Genomic DNA, 22,251 nt, shown 5'->3' with positions numbered 1-22,251 from the left:
CACACACACACACACACACACACACACACAACACATCAGATGGAAATGTTTGGATGCCAGGAGAACAATATTTATCTGAGTAGATTGGCCTGTCCGGTATGTGTGGTAGTGTTGCGTCTGGTTTCAGAATCCTTTGTCGTACTGTACTGCCAGAAAAAAAAAAAAAAAGAAAAAAAAAAAAAAACAGATGGACATCGAAAGTTATATTTTAGAAATTTTTTGTTGTCTGCAGCGAGGCATTTCTGTGGAAACGATCCTGATGAGTGTTAATGATAATACACCATATGCAAATTGTTGCTGTTGAGCCATGAATTAACAAAATTGGAGTGCAAATGTTAGGTTAGCCAGCAGAGTCTCGAGCGCAGTCCTGTCACCTTTGGTGGAAAAAAGGATGGTTGAAGGCAAGATTATGATGTCCAAGTTTCTTGAAAGTACTCACAGCTATTTAGTGGAAAGTCTCCCCGGAAGAGTGGCATTTGTAGGTCAGAGACGGACATTATGGCATTTTCTGACAAGTATAGATGCCTAAATATCAGGATGACTACTTGACAAATAGTTTGCATAAATATTCGTAGTCAAATTCAGTTAATTAATTAGCGCATGATAAGCGGCCGTGAATCCATAAGGATAATACGGCACCATCTTATAAAACCAACATGAAGCTGTTGGTTGTTATTATTATTATTACGTGAAACCTCCAGGGAGTCCAAAGACTCATCGAGGGAGGACACCTACTCTACCTCTCTCTCTCTCTCTCTGTCTCCACCACTCAATACACAACGTCATCTACCGCCCGCCGCCACCACCAGTATTTCCACAGCCAATCACAAAACATCCATGCCCATGACGGGATTCGAACCCGCAGCCTTTTGTGTGGAGAGCGGATAAGCTAACCGCTCGGCCAACCAGGCCGAGTGTGTGTGTGTGTGTGTTCTCCTGGCCGGTTTGTCTGTTCCGAGGGACGAAAAACCCGAGTTTCCGGGCTAAAAACACTCCGTCTGAGACCGGCTAACTCGCCTTAATCGAAAGTGACCAGATAAAGATTCCTCACGTCACGGACGGGAACCGAACCCATGTCTTTCTGACCAAAGGGCTTCGTCTATATCGACTGAGCTACGGAGGTTCTGTCACATTCAGTTGACTGCTTATTATAAGACGTAATATTCTTGAACTCTCATTTGTGTATGCCTTTTACTAATTGCAATTACGAACTGTGTATCGACGAAAGATGAAAAAAAAAAAAAGAATAGCACACATTTCGCTTTTATTACCTTATATACATACCTTCTTGAAGTATGTTTTGTATGGTATACCTGTTTCGCCTGTGTTAATTCAACTAACTACACCCTAAAGAAGCCAACGTACTCGGTACTGGGCACAAAGGTCGAGCAATTTTTTTAAGGAGAGAGACCATTGGAAGGACTTTATTCCTGGTTCATCATTTCATTCAAACACATTCCAAAACATTTCTTTCTTTCTCTCTCTCTCTCAAATACTTGAAATTTACTATTAGAAGAAAATGCAGATTACTATTAACTTGTGAGAAAACGCTTATGCTAGGAGAAGATTTTGTCTGTTTGGAAATACGCCAAAACAACTAAAGCTTACGAGGGGAATTACGTTTTGTCTGTTCAGTGTTCTCAGGCCAGTAGTCTTGTAGAAATATAAAAACCAAATTTTATGAGAGAAAAATCATCCATGTGAGATGGGTTATTTATCTTCAGTTAAAAAAAAAAAAAAACTGAAATGTTTCGCGAGTTCGTACATTTGATTTGAACTCAGTTCTTTCCAACCAAAGAGAATCGCGGATGCCAAATTTACAGAGACGTTTGCCGATTCTTTTAGGAATTTCATTAATGTTTCCATACTTTATAGAAAAGAACTAGATGGACCTCATCATGATGTAGACTGTTAGTATCGCATAAATATTTAATGTTAAAAGGTACTCCAAGTCATTGTTTACAACGAATGTTACCAAACAACATATAAGAGTTATAGTTGGACTAGGAAGACAAATTATTTTTAAAATGTGGTAATGAGAGAAAGATCGATCATTTCTCCTCCTTGAAATGTTTAGGGATTTCAGGTGTCGCTAAATACGATATTACTGACATCAGCTAATGGAGGACGTCAGCAACATTGACATTGAACACGTAATTGCCATCAGAACTAACAGGCGAGCCACGATTCCCAAACATTACATGACAACATAACAACGAAACAGCAATGGATCATTGCAGGACATCTCTTTGCATGAGAAAGGCGCCTAACAGATTGAAAGCGAAGTTCTGCCTCATTCGCCCGACTCCAATTAGATTTTCTTTGGAAAAATCTAAAAACAGAAAGATTCTATTTTGGGATTTGTGCTTCCATTACTATTTCAGAAGACAGTTATACGGATAGCTAGCGGCAAATATCGTGTACGTTGTACGGTAGAGGGAGGGGGGAAACGACGTTGCGTTATCGGTCCCGTCATTCTAGTCACGAAGCTAGAACCTACGACAGTTGCGGTTGACCTTGCCATCCCTTGGTAATTGGGCAGGTGCGGGCAGGATGGAGAACGCAGCCTGCTCAGCAAACAAGAGTAATTGGATTAGCGTCGCCTGTCCCCAAAGAGAACGGAGTGAGCAGTACAAACTGTGTTTAACAAACCTTGTCGGATGACGTGGGGGGTAGGGGGGGGAAAACATTGAATGATCGAAGGGAAATGCTGAGAATTGGGCGGCTCGTTCGGCGTCTAGCAGTTCCATGAAGGAGAGGCGAGGATAATGTCGCAGACGGAGGTAAGAAGAAGAGAAAAAGAGAAAGAAAGAAAGAAGAAAAAGAAAAGGAGAAAAAAAAAGAAGGAAGAAAATAAACAAAAGAGAAAGAAGAAAAACAAAGAATAAGATAAACAAGTACAAATAAAGGAAAGTTTAAAGAGAGAAGGAAGGTAAACGTGGAGGGAAAAAAAACAACAAGAAAAGCACAGAGAGAAAGAAGGAAATAAGAGAAAAGTTGAAATTAAAAAAAGAACAAGAAGCAACGAAAGAAAAATATAACAGACGGAAGACAGTAAACTAGAGAGAGAAAGACTGTCATTTTTTTCAGACGAGGTAGAGACAGGAACAAGTCTGGACGTGTTCCTGTCTCTACGTGTCTGGACATCCAAAATATTCTAAGAATAAATCTAACCAGCCACCTGAAAACCGTAATAATCGCCAAAATTTCTCCCCTCCACAGGTGTCGTCAGCATCCACAACAAAACTTTTCTATCACCTTAATTCATATTCCTAGCAAAGATACCATCTCGCTCGTTTCCCATACGAGGCTATCTCTGAAAATGAAGGCAAGCTTCAGAATGTGCCACACAAAGATCTTTTTTTTTCTACAAAAATTTACGAAGCCTCTCAACATACAATACAAACTAGCATTACAAACTCTGAATTGTTAGCCATTGTAAATCCGGGGCATCTAAATTTGTAAAATCCAACATCACCGTTGTTTCCAACTGGGAAAAAAATCTAACGCAAAGAAAAAAAAAAGAAAAAAAATATATATATATATTTCAACGTTATCTATGATATCACCATGTGCGAAATTACTAACCACAATCATTCAAGATTTATAAAACAATATCGAACACATCTCCTGAAGCCTGTTAGACCCATAAATCCCATTACTTCCTTCCAAGAAACAGCCATCATCTTATCCAAAAATTCTGGTCATGAATCAGCTTCGTCTACTCGGTTATATCAAATTCTCTATAAAACACATCACCTCGATAATGCACTTAAAAATCAATCAGTTCCATACAGACCACGTCCTAGCACCGCTATATTCTCTGTCTACAACTACTGTGGGATTCAGACCGCTTTCAAGATTATACATCTCCTCCTAAACCTAACAAAGCATCAAATTGATTCATAATGATACACTTGAGCTATTTTCAAAATGTTACTTTAGGAAACTGCTTTACCTTCAACGGCCAATTTACCGACATGTCTTTGAAGTACCAGTGGGAGTGAGATGTTTCAGATGTAGCGCATCTATCTCTTCCTAGTATTCCTATAATCCATGGCACGTCGATATCTCCATGTCTTCGTTATTGGTACAAATTCAGCCATCAGACACCTTCTGAACAAATACGACAGTTTTGACAACGCCAAAATTCCTAATTTGTGTTAAAAAAAAACAGAACTGTTCACAATCGTTTCATCCAAATACGAAATAGCATTGCTCACCTTTAAACTTTGTAGGAGAGACTACTCAAAACTCTACACATACACAAAATCTGAAACAGTCCACTGAAACCACATGATGTCTTAAAACTAAAATATGGATTTTTCTCTCACATGCAGTTACAACACACACTTCATAATACTGAAAATTTCGTCTTCTACACCAAATACACATTAAGAGATTTCATATCGAGCAGGTCACAACCCATCTTGTTGCGAGGTTCCATCTACAGAATGAGTTGAAGAGAAGGATATGATGTGATATAACTTATCCAACTCGCAGGACATTCCTTTTTCTGTCATTGAATACTTCAGGCACTCTTAGTCTGCCTTTCCACCCACATTGCAGAAACAAAAATCGCCTCCAAATAAAAAAAAAAAAAAAAAAAAAAAAAAAAAAAAAAACGCATCACAAAGAGATTTTGCGATGTAACCAGATGCATACCAAAAACTGGAACATTTGCTTGCAACAAATTCCGTATGAAAACCCTGACAACAAGGAAAGAACAACAACAAACCCTACACATCAGGTGTGCGCACGATTTGTATCCCATTTAGAACCACTGACGAATGATATTCATCAAAACGGATCCACAAGAAATCCCTCCAAGTTTTTGTCTAATAACCGTGTAATTACAACTATCGAATTAAAGGAACAGGTAATCCAATCCTTTATTTATTTATTTATTTTTGCTTATTTCCAGATCTGACGACTACAAAGAGAAACGACGTAGTTTTTTTAAACAACTCCTTCAGTTCTAGCTTAACTTTTTAACATATATCCCTTGTCTTTCTCCGTTTACTTTCCTTTTAATTTTTTTCACAGCTAATCTGCATATAACCCACCTCTTACCTTTTCCTTTTAAGCCATTATGAACCATATAATTCAATAAAACACTTTCTTTATATCCTTTAGTAATAATTGGACTTGATGCGGAAGATAATAAAATCTGTTTACCATCAAATATAATTTTGTATCATTGTAAATGGTTTTGCCCCTTTTTCACTAAAACCAAACGGATTAAATCTAAAATTTAGATACGTCCTCAAATTTCAATAAGAATCTAATTTCATTGATATCCACCTGGAGAGAACGGAGCTATACCGTACAGACGGACAAATATTGCATTCGAATCCCACTATTGGCGTGAATGGTTGTAACATAATCGTTAGGTGTTAGATGATTTTTATAAACCTATTAAGATCACCTCCCCCCCCCACACACACACCGCTTATTGGAGGCCTGAAGTGGTTTAAAAAGTTCCATATTTGTTCTCTAGAACAGATTTTTTTTTTTTTTTAAATAAAGAATTGAAGTGAACACAAGGTATGAGAAAAAAAAAATGAAAGAAATAAAGACGATAATCGTCTTTATTTCTTTTTCGGGTACTTCGCTACGACCCTCTACTGAGTACTTACGCTATAGGTCAGGGGTGTCAACGAATGTTTGCATAAGATCGACATTACAGATATACCTGCGATCTACCTTTTTCAAAATTGGAGTATAAGGTATAAGATTTCTAATTTATGTTTAGACAAAGGAAAAGTTATCGTAATATTATTTATTATTATTAATATATTATTATCATTATCGTAATATTAATTAGTTATAATGCTTAAAAGAATATTGCAGTTTTTTGATCACACTGATTAAAATAAACATTTGATTTTGAACTTCCTGATGAACCATCATTACTTATTCTACTCTGCAACGAGTTTGAGCGATGTCAACAGCATCAGTAGATTGGCCAACTGACAATCCTTAACATCCTGCATTAGTTGCTCTTTTAGATTCGAATTTATTTCTTCTACTCGTTTTGCAACTGTATTTCGTTGAAAGCAGCAACTATTTCTGATTTATTTTCAAAATTACAAAACAACGATTCAGCTGCTTCAAGAAATGTTTTTTTACAAATTGCACCATCGCTAAAGGGTTTCTTATGTTTGGCAAGAATATGGCTCACTCTTAACGAAGCAGTTGCTGTCTCGGTGTTCGATATTATTTTAAATAAAACATAACTGCTGTGATTTTGAAATGTGGTGCTGGCGCCGCATGAACAAAATAAAATGGACGGAAAAAAAAATCAAACCAACAAGTCCTGAGAGAGATAAACGAAACAAGAACTCTAATTAAATCGATCAAAATTAGAAGGGATAGGTGGTTTGGACATATAAAGGGTGTCCCAAAATTCACGCAAGATTTAAATTTAGCGCCATTTGTGCGGTAAAGTGTTGCCAACGAGAAAAAAAAGACAGCTGACAGTTCAGGGTTATTAAAAATGGAGCGCTACAACGCATTTTCATTGTTGAGCAATATTTTAAAAATAATGAAGGTTTGGCAGCTACAGTTCGCAATTTTCGAACAAAATATGGTCGGAATAGTGATTTAACTTCATCAACTGTAAAAAGATTAATTAAAAAATTCAAGGAAACTGGATCAATTAGTGATCTTATACACTCTGGCCGTCCTTCAACAAGTCGTTCAACAGAAAACATCGAAGCAGTTCGTGAGAGTGTTGCTGAGAGTCCAGGAACATCAATTCGGCACCGTGGTCTTGAATTGGGCATTTCGAGAAGCTCTCTACAGCGTATTCTCACGAAAGATTTGCATCTTTATGCTTACAAAGTTCAATTGACTCAAGAACTGAAGCCTACTGACCACACACAGCGAAGAGAGTTCGTTGAATGGATTATGGAACAACAACAAGTGGATGCTTATTTTTCGAACAAAATCATCTTCAGCGATGAGGCTGATTTTCATCTTGATGGCTTCGTTAATCGACAAAATTGTCGCATTTGGGGTTCAGAAAATCCACGAGTGATTGTTGAGAAATAAATGCATCCACAACGTGTCACTGTTTGGTGCGGAGTTTGGGCTGGAGGCATCATCGGTTCATTCTTCTTCGAAAATGCGGCTGGTAAGGCAATAACAGTTAATGGTGCTCGCTATCGCGACATGATAATCCCGTTTTTTGTGCCTAAATTGCAAGATATGGATGTGGACGACATGTGGTTTCAACAAGACGGTGCCACATGCCATACAACCCGAGAAACAATTCAATTACTGCATGAGTCATTTCCTGGTCGTGTAATTTCCCGTTTTGGTGATCAGAATTGGCCGCCCAGATCATGTGACTTAACGCCGTTGGACTTTTTTCTTCGGGGTTTTTTGAAGTGTAAGGTTTATGCCAACAAGCCCACGACCACCCACGCCTTGAAGGAGGAAATTGAGTGCTGTATCAACGAAATTCAGCCACATTTATGCAAAACGGTCATGGAAAATTTCGACAAAAGAGTGCGCATGTGCCAGCAAAGCCGTGGAGGCCATTTACCCGATATGCTATTCCATGCATAACCCTATACTGTATACTTTATGAATCAATAAGAAATTACAATTTTTAATTAAAAACCTGTGTTTTCTATCAAAATTACTTCTTGCGTGAATTTTGGGACACCTTGTACTTCGACACGATGGACTTGTGAAAAAAATAACTGAAGGCAAAATAGAGGGGGAAAAGAAGAAGAAGAGGCAGACCAAGGAAAAGCTTTCTTGACCAAGTCAAAGACAGCACGTGTTTGAGGAGTTAACAGGAGGTTAAGAAGAAAGCCAATGACAGAGCGGAATGGAGGAAATTGCTGCTGAGCTACCAGTCCCAAGATTGATGCAACTGATGATAACTGCTGTGATGACAAAACTTTTATTCAATTCTTGAATTTTGACTTTTCGTAAATCACTGTTACGTGGATACGCCGTTTCATAGCTGCTGTGCACCGATTTAAAGTGTCGTTCCAAGTTCCCTTTTTTTTTTTTTTGGCAGAGAAACACTTTCATTGCAAATCAAACAACAACATTTGTCTTCGATCATAATAATGAAATAATCATGTTCCCACTCTTGATGATAGTGATATGTCTTTGCTTTTTTTCGTAGTAGTCATGACGGTACAATTTTAAATTATATTAAAACACTTTAAACTTGTAGCAGAGCACTAGCACAAAACAGCCGAGTTTATACAGTGCATCAAAGCGAACAAAAACTCAAAGTAGGCGTGTCTATGAGGGCGCATACATTTCCAAGTACACTCGGCAACAAAAGTCACAAAGCGGGAAATTTAAATATTTTTAACTAATATTTGTAATTTTTCTATTGAAATTTTTGAAATAAAATTCGATTTAATATAATTGAATTATAAACTGGAATTATTGTACAAAAATATTTTAATTTTTTAATTAATGTAAATTTTAAATAGAACCATAATATAGATTATTATTTGATAAATAGGTTAATATTATTTATTTGCTTTATCGTATTCGGACTTATCTATATATTATTTTGAAAATTGAGACAAAATAAATTTGCGATCGACCCCAAAGCATTATGCGATCTACCCGTAGATCGCGATCGACGTTATTGACACCCCTGCTTATAGGTCATGAGAATTTAAGATCTGAAAATAAATTGAGACAGTTTCTGCGCTATTCTTTGGTAGAACTACAGTTGTACACAGATCACGAATGTTTTCAATATCGGAAATCTTAAGTGGAGGTAGTAAAAAAATTTGAAGATTAAGGCTTTGTTTCTTTAAGGTATATTTGAAACTTCTGTTTTTGTACTCCCTTTTTTATCGGAAAACAACCTAGATGTAAAGTTATTTGAAACGTTGATCCATCGCAAATGGATTTAGTTACTGTTTATGCCAAGTAGCTGAAAATTCTCAAAGGTCAAAGGTGAAGATGGGAGAATGGTTAATATTACGAGGTTTTCTTTCTTTTTTTTTTTTTTTTACATTTTTTTCATTAACCTTGTCGGCAACAAAACTGATACTATCACCTTACTAGTGATCAGCTAATTTTTCATATTAAAAAAAAAAAAGAAAGCTGTAACAAAGTCTTATAACTTACAGAAGAAATTTGAGATAAAATCTACTTAACATAAAGCTTTCTGAACACTACCAGTTCTCTAGGTACACACTCCAAGCGTCACTGCGCGCGCACGCGCACGCACACACACACACATACACACACAGATGCCCCTAAAACGCTGAAGGTCGCGAGTACTTAGCACACAGTCTGAAAATAAACCTGGATAATTTCATGATCCACTAACATCCCCCCTTCTGAATTCTAAAAATAGCTGCACATTGATCGGCGATGGTTGGAAGGCGAAAAGTGATTGGTGCTGGAAGAACCTTTTGTATATTGAGTAACTCAACGTTTCATCAAAAATGGGAGTTTTAAAATTTGAGAAATAAATAGCAGTTTCCGATTTAAATTAGTATAGAATAAAGTTTTATAGAATAAGAAGTTATGAAAATTAATGGATTTTGCTACTCCCATGCTTTTTATAAAACTAAAACCTAGTATGGATTAGATATGAATTGAATCAACGTATTAGTATTGCCTATCTTGCTTTGTACTATTTGAATTCGTTTGCATTTTAATACATCGATCGATGTTGGTTGCATCCTTATGATATCTACTCTCCCTTTCACATAGTTTCTATCATAAATATTATACAAGTTTCATGTGGGAGATGTGCATGCTGTCTACGATGGCTTTGATTGACCGATATGAGCATGCGTCAACAAATATTCTTAGATTTCTCCCACTATGCACGAGCCAACAAGAGTATATAAACGTGAAAATCGAACTAAGCTATTTCTGGTAGATTTCTTTTCATATCATTTTAAGGAAATCAAAATACAGGACAAATCCCAAAATAGCCTCGACCCTTTAAAGATTTTAGTATTAAAAGTAACTGGATAAAGTTTCTTGATATAGAGAGATCAATAGTTATTCATGACTGAAGACGCATCTGTGTAGATCTCATTTGATGACGTACGTACATGACATAGGACAGCACGTCCTCTTCATGATACGAAAAGTGAAATGATTTATAAGTCGATATTTTTTTTATTTTTATTTATTTTGTATATTTATTCACTGAAAATAAAATCAAGAAATGAGAAAGCTACATATCACAAAATCTAAAAACAGCGAGCGCGTGAGAAATGTACCTAATCTCAAAAAAAAAATAATAATAAAATAGCGCGCGGGAAATTCACCTGATCACAAAGTCTAAAAACAGCGCGCGCGTCATATCTCTCGATGTTTGACAAATTAATTCTTATCGAACAAACAAAAACTGAACAATGTCAACTCCTAGATAAAGCTGAAAATAGTGCTCGTCACTTGTCTCACGAGAATATAAGGAGTGACAAACAATGAACAATCTGTAATATTAGAGGTTCGAAGCAGTGCTCCACTCTTCTCGTGAAAATATAAACATTTAAGAACTCAAAACGAATTAAAAGTAAAATGTATAAGCCGAAAACAGCGAAAACCCCAGAGAATATAAAAAATTAAAACTGGCTAATACTTAAAAAATAATTAAAAAAAAAACACAATGCGAAAATCAATATAATCCGAAACAGCTGCAGCCACTTGTCTCGCAAGAATAGAAACAGAATTAAAATTAAGTTAATATTTAAGGAATCACATTTTCAAGCGAGCAGACATAATACAGTTTACACTCTGACACACATCTCATTACCTTCCTTTAAATCCTCAGATAACGGTTGCCTAGAAACGGCATGGAGAGCAATTTGTTCTCCCCAGGCTGATAATAACCAGCTGGGTTATCTTACAACGGGAATGGAGTGAGGTATGTAAAGGTATCCATCGTTTTATGCGTGCGTCGGCATGTTTTCCAATTTCTTTTTTTCTTTTTATTATTTTTAAATTCTGATTATAATGTAACCACTTACAATGATACTCAAAATTCTACTCTGCGCACGCACGCACGCACGCACACACACACACACACACACACGATATCTGGCTTCATTTTTATATTCTTTTACTGAATAGTAACACTATTATTTATTCTGTAACGTAAAATGTGAGATTATGTTGTCTACGACTTACCCCGTTTTAGCAAAGTTGGCCCAGTAAGTCATCACCCGTTTGCTGAATTCTGTTTCCTCTCTTGTGTATCCCAACGTTGGGTTCAGAGGCTCACCAAATATGAAATTAATCTCGTCTCCATGCATCACTCCCATCCATCGAGGCCACGGATTGGTCGATGATCTGTGGGTATAGTAATACATGTAAACATCATTGCCGGTCTCAGCGTATCGATGAGCGAAGTGGTTCAAACTGCACGTGAAGTGGTAGTCTCCGACGATCTTGTCCACTGCGTCTCTGTTTTTGATCGGGTCATCGGGGTTCAACCAGTCTGTGTACTCGAAGATGATGGCTTTCTGGGCAATGTCTTCCAGATACGGATTCAGTTCCTTGACCGATCGGATGAAGTCTTCACGAGTCAGATAAACGTCCTCGCGTTTTTTGAACACCTCAGTCAGGTAATAAATGATGAAGTAAGTTCCCTCTTCTGTGTTGCTGCCCGTCATGACCCTTGTCTTCTTAAAGTTCTTTGACTCTAAGGAAACCGACGGATGTTCGTCAATGAAAGCTCCATCGACCACAGGGACGAAAGGAAACTCGACCACACCGAAGTTCCCCCATTCATTGTTGACTAGTTCGTATGCGTCCCGACTTCGGAGACATTCCAACACTGCGTCCATATCGCTGGGATCATGTGGACACTTGATGGCTTCTGCTAGTCGAAGACCTCTCATAATGCTTTCTTCTTGACTGATACTGGCCCATGTAGCCGTCGCCGCTCCACTCTGCATGATCGCCTGATTGAAGAGATTGCGGCTTAGGGGTGAAAGCAGGTGAAGACTGACACTAACGGACCCTGCACTCTCTCCAAAAAGAGTTACGTTTTGGGGATTTCCACCAAAATAGGCAATGTTGTCACGCACCCATTCCAGGGCCATTAGTTGGTCGAACAGTCCAGCATTTCCCGGTGCGTCTGGCCTATCGAAGTATAGAAATCCGAGAGACGCTATGCGATAATTCATGGCTACCAGAATGATCTTCTTTTCGGACACAAAAATCTTGCTGTCGTACACTTCGAGAGTTGTAGTGCCGCTGTAAAATCCACCTCCATAAATCCACACCATTACAGCTGCATTCTTCGGCCGCGGCTTCGGAACCCAGACGTCAATCGTAAGACAGTCCTCGCTGAGAGGGGTGTTCGCATTCCACATCGTTGCTCCGCTGAAGTCCCCGAATACTTCGTCACTAATCTGATAACACGAGTTTGGTTTCTCGGTGGCATTGAAGATGCCGTCCCATGGGTCGATAGGTCGCGGATGTCGAAAACGGTACTTCCCTACGGGAGCTTGAGCGTAAGGGATACCCCAAAACACATCGACGAGTTTTCCGGTGGCTGCACGAACAGACAGGCCTCGAACGAATCCTTTCGTCGTCCTTACCACCAAGGGATCGTCTTCGACACTGGATCGGGGTGCGCTGCGACCAGCGGATACGGCACAGTAAGCTGCCAATACGACTAGTACGCTTTGGCGGAGACTGCAAGGGCAGAACCATCCCCAACCCCAAGTCCACACTGTAGCCATGGTAAGGTCTTCAGAGAAGAAGTGGATGATCTGAAAATACACATTTTTTATCATTAGTCATCGATGAAAGGGAGATTATGAATAAATAGAATAAATAAATAACAAATTTCCCACCATCCATGCTATACTATTAAAAGTCAGCAATGTTACTTGGGGTCAAACAACAGCTGGTTAATAATAGCAGTAATAACAATACTCTCCTGTAAAACTGTATTTCTACTAATAGATTTTTGTTGTGGAAATCGCGACAGTTTGAATCATTAGGTGTAAGGTATGATTTTAGTACTTGTAATTTTTAAAAATATTTTACTTTTTTAGAAATAATAATGTAACCTATATTTTAATTTAAAATTTAATTAAAATTTTCAAAATGATGGACTATTTTTAAAATTTCTAAAAATTAAATATACACCTTTAATCTTTTAATATCAACTAAAATTTAAAAAAATAAGACATTTATAAACTGGTTGGCTTCCCTAGCAGACGGAAACAACATACTTAGGTGTCATCCTCAACAAAAAATTAACTTTTAACCAACACATCAAGACTACATGTACAAAGGCATCTAAAGCCATCGCTCAGATTTATCCCCTAATAAACAAAAGCAGCAAGCTAAACATCAGAATCAAACCAGCTGACGATTCGTCCTATAGTTACTTATACTTCTCCAGCCTGGAGCCACACCTCCACTACAAATATTATCAAATTGCAATGGGTTCAGAACAAATGCTTGAGAATGATCCTAAACGCTCCATGGTTCGTCAGAAATCAACTTCACCGAGATACAAATTTTCCTTATATCTTGTCCTTCCTACAAACTTTAGCCGCAAAGTTCTTCCTAAAGACGTCCACTCATCCCAATGATCTAGTTCAACAAGCTGTAGCCTATGAGCCTACGGATACATTCAAACACAAAAGACATTTTAACTTCCTTCAGTGATGTATAATCTCCATGCCCATTCTGGGCGAGCAAACTGCTCATAATATTTACCCTCACTGTGACCGTAACAGACAACGGGGAATATGAAAAGCTTTTCGCTTCACCCCTTAAGTCATAAATGTCAATTGTCAAACTGGATGGCAATGCTGTAGCCAATGAAGTTCTAACTGAAGCTCGGCTATTGCTGTTATCCTCCAGCCATGATCAGAGCTTTAATAGCTCAATAACACCTTATCCTTACACTGTCCTCTACAGATAACGGGGAAGATGAAAAGCATTCTTGCTTCGCCCCTTTAAGCCAGTCCTTATAAGGAAACTGACCATAAGTATTTAATTCGTACGTATGTTCGTACGATATTGCTTACCAGTTTCGCTAGTAAAATTAAGCTAGTTTACTATATTTTACTACAGTTTACAAACTAGTAAACTACATTATTTACCTACATTAGTTTTCTTTGCAGTGTGTATTAGGAGGGAGAAAAAAAAAACCTAATTAATACCCTGACATCTCCGTAGAAAAATATTAATAAAACATCACATCCATATTTTATTTCAAATTCCATTTAACTAACATTAATTAATGCCGAAGAAATTAGAGACAAATTAATAAGAACAATGCTTTTTTATGTAAACATTTCTCCTCAAAATCTGGAGTTAGGTTTGGTACTTGATATTTATGTGACCGACCCACACAAACAAACACTGGGTGTATTATCATACATGTTTCAACCGTAGCAGTTCCATGTTAGGAAGTTATATTTTATAAGTGAACTTTCGGTAGGCGCGTACATAAAACTATAATCGTTTTTGTCCTTTTTACGGTTTCCTCCTGGTCTCTGGTGAGAACACAACAGTTCGAAACAATTGTCAGAAAAGTGAAATCCTAAAAGCAGTGATAAAAGACGAATATAGACGAGTAGGAGGACAACGTCCGCGCGGTTAGCCTGGTGGCTTTGTGCTTCGCAATCGTATGCCTGCGGAAGGAGTGTCCTAGGTTAAGATTCTCGTCAACGACGTGAGGAGCTTAAGGATTTTCCTCAGCCATAGCCAAGTTAGGCCTTGGGTGTGGAGAGTAGGTTTTTTCCGCCAGTTTATCTGGGGTTTTTCATCCCGCAAAGTACGCAAAATGGCCCCGTGAACACACGCTTTGACATGGGAGCAACCAACCTATTCCGCGGGTTTATCGGTTACGGAAGCTTACGCGGTAAAATGTGTAGACCTGCGCGAAAGCGTCGCATACGAGGAGGACAACGGTATCACTTGCTACTCTATTCTGATTGTTCTATTGGAGCTACTGGAGAAGTTTTTTTTTTAAAAAAAAATAAAAAAAAAGCAGCATGTAAATAGCCATAATTTATTCCATAGTTTTAGTAACTCATTCCCATGGTTACAGTGTCTTCATTGTATTCTGTGTGTACCAAGGATTGTTTCAACAACAGAAGCGAAATTAAAAATACTATACAATTGGTAAAAAGAGAAAATACCTTTAGCCCGAGCCTCCGTAGCTCAGTCGGTATAGACGAAGTCCTTTGGTCGGAAAGACCTTGGTTCGATTCTCATCTATGACGTGAGGAATCTTCTGTTTCGAGTGAAGTTAACTGGTTTCATACGAAGGTGGAGGATTTTTTTCTCCCCACAAATCGGATTTTTTCATCCCTCGAAACAGGAAAACCGGTCCCGTGAACACACACACACGGCTACAGTCATAAATATACCACGGCAAGGGAGGCAACGGGGGAACCACCTTGCTCATAATCATCTCCCTAGTATGGGAGCATATGGCCTACCTCCACCAGCCGTATGGCTGAAGGAATAGGATAGGAGCTTTAGCCCCTCCAAGGTACAAAATGTGCTAGAAGTTCGCATATAACCTTTCTGAGTGGAAGCAATATAAAAAATAAATACAAATCAAAAACTTCCTACCCTAGGAAATTACAAAAAAAAGTCTTATTTCAGTAATAATCTAACACGATGATTAGTAGCTTTTAATGTATCATTCGTAATACTTCTTGGCAACCATGCGAAGTTCTTTGGGTAAAAAAAAAAATACTGGCTAGAAATTGCACAGCTGTACAAACAAAAAGGTACGTAGAAAAAAAAAAGTGTGAGAGAGAGAGAGAGAAATGAATGCGAGATACCAAAAAGCCATGAATATTTATTAACGTACTGGGAAGGTTAGGCGGTCTGGGCAGCGCGCACATGATTGAGCTGCAGGTACACCGAGGCTCTCATGCTTCATTGTCAATAACAGACAGGGAAAACAAAGAGGAGATAGGTTCCCACCAGCTACGGATGAAGGGGAGGTTAGGGGGGGGGATCCCCCCCCCCTTCTTTGAGCACTCGTGTGCTCAAAGAAGCGAAGATCATTTTTCACGCGAAAACGAAAAAATCTTACGACGCTTAAAACGACTAGATACCGTTCTGTCATCCGAACACCCGTTTGGACAGTTCGCTTGCTGGATAGAGAGAGAGTAGAAATAGGAAATTCTTGGCGACCTCCAATGCACGCGGTGGCTTTTCGGTTTTTATTTCTTAAGTAGCTTCGATTTGTATGTGTCACAAACGAGGTCAAGTGGTTGGAACGACGTCCGGGCGGAGATGGACACACACACACACACACACACACACACACACACACACACACACACACACACACACACACACACACACACACACACACACGTGTAGCCGTTTAGTGTGAGACTAATCTGTGAATGACATAAGATTTATGTAACATCGAAGTGCAGCGGATGTTAGACAAGAAAGAATGATTCTCGACATAAGAGGCGAATTCTTAAGTCATTTACAATTTCCACTTCATAATTCAGTTGCTTTACGAAAGAAAATTTTGAATGAATTATTTCGGATGAGATTCCTTTGCACGTTCTAGGCCATCATTAACGGGAATTGCATTAAAAGGCTTCGTTGATTGGACAACAAGCAAGTTGGAAAACGAAAAGAGAGTTTGACGATGGGGAAAGATAAATTTCTTCCTCATTTAATAAGAACAGACTTAATTATCTTCTTTCTTTCTTCGTCAAAGAACATTAGCAGTTCCCTAGCTGCTGGCTAATGTAAACTATTACGCCTCTCGCTCTGTCTCTCACGAGAAGAGAGAGAGAGCTGTAATCGTGATGGAAGTTTTAATGTTAACGAGTAACTCGAGGACCGTTTATCCTCCTCCCCTCTTTCTACGTCCGTTTCCTATTCTGTTCCAGCAGGTACCCGAAAACATTAAACCGATCGAAATGTTTGGATCTGGCACTTATCTTGATGTTCATGCACATTTTAAATTTCACTTCCATAAGCATAAGTGATTTTTTTTTCTCCATTGAAAACTCTTGTCTTATATAATGTTTCAGACTAAAACTAACATTTTCTTTTGCTTTGAAAATGCTGTTGGATTTAATAGTTGACTTTGTTTAAAGTCAACTTAAGTTATGAGTTGTCAGCTGACCAAACGAAATTGTTCATTTCCCCAAAGGCCTATCAAGAAACGGTGGAAGAACTAAGAACGGTGGTCATAAAAAATACTGGAAAGAATGATAATTAGAAATTATACTGGTCATATCTAATACACAATTAAATGTCATTAATCGAACTTCGAATCTGAATTAGTTCAGTTCGTTCAAGAAGGATTGAAGTCTACATTTCTTAACCAAGCAAAGATAAGAAAGTTTTTACTTACACTGAGGAAAGAACTTAAGTTTCTTCGCATTTCACTGCTGTTAGTCGGCATTGCGATATTTGATAGATGAATGAGACCTTCATCTACACTAGAATGAAATGCGATTGTAAACAACATTGTTGAACAGTTGTAAATATTGAGGCAACTCGTGGCAAAAAGGGGAGCAAATGTTTTGTGCATCATCATCGCTGTCAGAGATTTCGATTTAGTTAGTGGTAAACGTTTATCTTGTATAGTCAAGCAAGTATTCCTTATGGTTTAATTATTGGTACGAATACTCCTAGCTAATCTAACTTCTCTCTCCCTGAAATTCTCTATATTAGTCACAGTCTGTTGAGATAATGGCACTGTCCATTGTGTATTTCGTTCTTGGCAACGTACTTTATACAAGGAAATAAAAGGAAAGTGACTAATAATGAACTTAAATTTCACTAAATGATTTGATCTTTTCATTAAATACTTTGCAAAAATTTACTGAAAGAGGAGGACCAAGATTAGAAGACGCAGCTACTATGATGAAATAGAGAGGACTGTCGTGAAAAAAGGTCAGAGCAGTGTTTTTTTTTTTTTTTTTAAATATTTGTTGGTTAAGAATTTTGAAGAGTCTTCTTAGTTCAGTCCGTATAGACGAAACTGTTTAGTTGGAAAGACTGGGTTCGAACTCGTCCAGATTCGGAACTGAACCCGGTCGAGTTCGAAAACTGAAGGTAAGTTAGCTGGTTAGTTAGCTTATCTACAGGCATAAAAATACTTACTCCTTTGAGGAATGCTAGCATTAAATTGCCTGAAACCTCAATTAGAGGATTGAATCCGTCTTGGGTGAGAGACTTGAAATAATTTTCCTGTTTTGTAATGCTTATACATGAGAACTTTTTTTTTTTTGTTAACAGAAGAGACAGAAAATTTGTATTACGCAGGAATATGTTGGGAAAATAAATTAAATATGTTTTGGGGGGAAAGTACTTGAATCAATGGATTGTTTTGCCAGCGAGTGCATTTTTGTTCCCGGATGTAAGTGTTCCAAACTATTGGCCAACAGTAATAACCACCCCAAAGTAAATTTATCGTAAAAATTGTTAGACAACAACAAAAAAAATAAATAAAAAATGATGAGTGTGGCGGAAGGGATCAGAACGAAGAGAATTAACACTGAAAAGAACGACAGAATGAAGAAAGTTAAATCAGCGAAAGCAGATGGATAAACACGGGTCTAAAAATACTTTCCCTTTTAGCACTGCATATGCAAATTCTGTTTTCATCTATAAAGAAAGAAAATGAAATTCTTTAACTGCTAATTGCCTTCATCCTCTCTGCTATAAGATGTGTCCAATCTCTCCCTTTCCTAAAGTCGCACTCTTATAAGGCTACAGAAGTAATTAAAACTTGTAATGATCTACTAACTTGGAATCTTTTCATGCTCAGTAAAGGCGACGTATTAGAATGCGGTCAAACGTTGCCGACTACCTCGCATTCCAGTTAAAATCTCCGCAAGGATCACTTAGATACGAATCTGTTTCCGAGATTAAAGGCAGCGTGCCGCCGTGTCCGCTCACCTGCATGTGTACATACACACACACACATACGGTGCTGTGGTTAATGCTAACGGTTTTCGTGTGTCGTTTTAATGAAAACCAAGAGCCGGAAAAGCTTCAAATGCGCTTTTAACTCACTTTCTTTCATGCTCGTAAACTGATAAAGTTTGTCAGTTTACATTGATGACTGCTCAACCAAAAGGAATCTCGATTTTAATCCACGAGGCTTACGCACTGACGTTAAAACCTCTACGTACATACTCGGGCCTAGCTGATACTAATCCAGGGCTGAATTGTTCTAAATTATAATAAGATGCTGTACTTTTAGGAAAACTTAAGGTGCAATACGATTTTAAAATAATATGACATACACTCACGAGCCAAGACATTAGGCCACCTACCTAATAGTGGGTTGAGCCTCTCTGGTCGAGATAACCGCTTGCAACCGTCTTAGCATTGACTCCACTAGACCACAAAAGATGTCCTGAAGGATTCTGGACCAACTAGACAGAATAACATAATAGAGGTCAGCGAACGACGTTCCACATGATCCTAGAGTGAGAGACTTGATATCATTTTCGAGTCTCTCACTCATTTCTCATCTAGAGATGCTTGGTGGAATTCAAATTAGGGAATTTAAGCGGTATTTACGAATCATGCTTGCACAGTGCGAGCTGATACGAAGCGTTGGTTTGCTGGCCCAATGAATATGGGCCCATATTCGTTGGGCCACATTGTCACCATGTAAGACAACATCTGGTTCGAAATAATCCCCAGATAAGAATGAGCAGTTTAGGTGTGTTCATTGGGAATGAGAGGATCCAATGATATCCATGAGAGCGCTCTCCATACTAGGATACTACCACCACTTGCATGTGTCCTTCTCATGAGTCTCATCTCATCTTCCTTTTACCCTCTTTTACCTTGCGGTGTCGAGGGTTTATTAATCATCGGACCTCAAACCGTTCACAGGATAAGGTGGTCAAGCCCTACATCCCGATGTATCCGGTTTGTCTGTAATGCCGGTTTGCCTGCTTTTGCGGGATTGACCCCCCCCCCAGGATAAACTGGGGGTGGAACCCTGCTGTCCACGCCCAGAAAGACCAGCTAACTCGGCTATGGCTGAGGAAGATCCTTCAGCTCCTCACCAACGGGAATCGAACCTAGGATACTCCTTCCCCAGGTATATGGTTGCGAAGTGCACAGCCACTAGGCTAACCGCGCGGATGAAATGAGTTAAGATGAAATGAGATATAAAGATACGTTTCGCAATAGCATTTTTGTATAGTGAAGTTCCATATTCACGTTTTGTTTTATCTAAAACAAAATTTTGCCATTTGATTTAAACCAAAGTCGGAGGGACTTGACAAATGTTAGAAAGATTCATCCAGAACCTAAACTGTAATATGCGTACAGAAAGAGTAGTCTAATAGGTGCTTACGTTATTTTGAGATCCCCCCCCCCAAAAAAAAAATCAGCAGTTGTATACTATATAATTAACATTCGTGTCATTGTTAGAAGACCTCACTAAAACCGTCGCAAGATCCAAATAATTTCATCGGATGAAAATATGAAGTACAGAAATTCATCTCTTCAGATAATGCACATCCATAACCTCTTTGTTTTAAATCAAAATAAACTTAATATCACAATAATTAGTAAAACAGTAGCAAACATCTATAGCGGGTTCAAACCCATAGCCTGTTAGTTGGAGAGCGAGTAGGCTACGCCCTCGTCTAATCAGCCCGGTTGCTTACAATGAGCACGTAAGACTGGGTTGTGCTTCTTAATAGTGTAAAATTTCTCTTCCAATGTGGATTTCAGTTTGAAATGTTTATTATAAACTAAGGGTAAAAATTATTTGTAATAATTTTGTCTTTGCGATATGAATTAAGGCTTCGCATTAAACCAATCTTCTATTATACGTCCTGGACACCCTACTGGATTCGGGTAGATACAATTTTGTTTGACAAAACGTCCCACAGGAAGTAAGAAGACAATCCTCAGGCTGTAAAGACATTACTTAAATCGCTTATACAGTTGAAACCCAATGGCATAAAATAACGCTGTTAATTACAACAATTAATTTGTTAATGGAATTTTGTTGATTGCAAGTAAAGAATTTGTTGAGGGGGGGGAACACTTTTAACAAACAAAAATGTGCGGATTATGCGCAAGTCGAACCCCTATTGTCGCTATGGAAACCTGATCACGCACTCATTTTGGATTTTGGTCAAAAAAAAATGTGTAAATGAACGATTTTGGGTGCTTCTGCGCTAGTATAATCTTTTGTCATCGATTTATGCTGGATGTGCATACAACGAGCTTTACGAAGTTGAGACCCATCAAAATTTGCAAAATATTTTTACGGATGTAGCATTCTGTTTACTGAAAATGTTAAAAGCATCTCTATACTTGCGCCATTTTGACTGAAAATGTATTGAGTACATTTCTCAGTCCAGTTTATTGATATGATAAAAAAATCTTCGGTTCTATTTTTTTTTCTCTCTAAAATAACATTTTCAAATATTCCGCGTTTTTAACTCGGCATCAAATCATCCTTCAGTGCGAACTTTTCGGTTGACAGATCTGAGTAAGGTATGTTGTTGATACGACCGAAACAAAAGGCTCTGAGCCAATGTATTATATCTATAAACTATATTCTTCTAGTGAATTGCCAGTTTTGAACCGGAGTTTCTGGAGGAAAAACAACCTAACATTACCATGAGACCGAGGAAAGGAAGGAGGGCAAAACAATTGTGACAGTTCTGCAAAAACAAAACGGAATGAGTGGGAGCGTTGCCATGATAGAGAACCCACTCTCCAATATGCCGAGACATTAGTTAACTTGTGCATTACGAATTAAAAGTGATGTAAGTGTACTTCAAATTGAAACGATTTTATCCAAACTTTTTAGAGTAGCTAGCACGATGAAACGGTGGTTTTTAGTTGTTGTTGTTTTTTTTTTTTTTTTTCCTCTTAGTTCAAAGAGACGTATATGTGTGTTATTTAAGTTTCCATTTTTGACAGATGAAAACTGCAAAGGAAAAAATAAATACTCACAGTTCACGAGATGTAGCTCAGTGGAAGTGGCGTTTGCACTCCTGAGCACTAGATCGCACGAAGAAAGATTCGTGAGCTCGATTCTAGAGAGGAATTTTTTCTAGGCTTTTTTTTTCGACTGGTTTCCGAGTTAGTCGATCTCTGGCACGTGCAAAAGGTTTTTTTTCTCCCGGAAACTCGGGTTTTTCGTCCCATAAATTCAATAAAATCGACCGTAGGATCCACACAATTTCAGACATTAAAAATATTCTGTTAGAATGACGGGATTGCGGCACTTGTTAGCCGTCTTTTCACTGCGTGCCGCTTAAATTAGTACTGGCG

At 38.2% G+C, this 22,251-nt stretch overlaps 1 protein-coding gene across 1 annotated transcript in view; it reads right to left on the bottom strand.

Moving 5' to 3' along the window:
- LOC150094769 (acetylcholinesterase-like) overlaps window positions 1-22,251 on the bottom strand; it is a 146,505-nt gene that overhangs the window by 40,555 nt on the left and 83,699 nt on the right. Inside the window, exon 2 of the mRNA XM_090411617.1 lies at window positions 11,146-12,737. Coding sequence (XP_090267743.1) covers window positions 11,146-12,707 — 1,562 coding nt within the window. The 5' untranslated portion in view covers window positions 12,708-12,737. The remainder of the gene's footprint in view (window positions 1-11,145; window positions 12,738-22,251) is intronic.

This window comes from Typopeltis vanoorti, chromosome 21 (assembly GCF_054136105.1).
Source record: "Typopeltis vanoorti isolate ZY-2024b chromosome 21, IOZ_Tvanoo_1.0, whole genome shotgun sequence".
Lineage (NCBI taxonomy): Eukaryota > Metazoa > Arthropoda > Arachnida > Uropygi > Thelyphonidae > Typopeltis > Typopeltis vanoorti.
The sequence above is the reverse complement of the archived record's forward strand: the minus strand, read 5'-3'. Positions and strand labels throughout refer to the sequence as shown.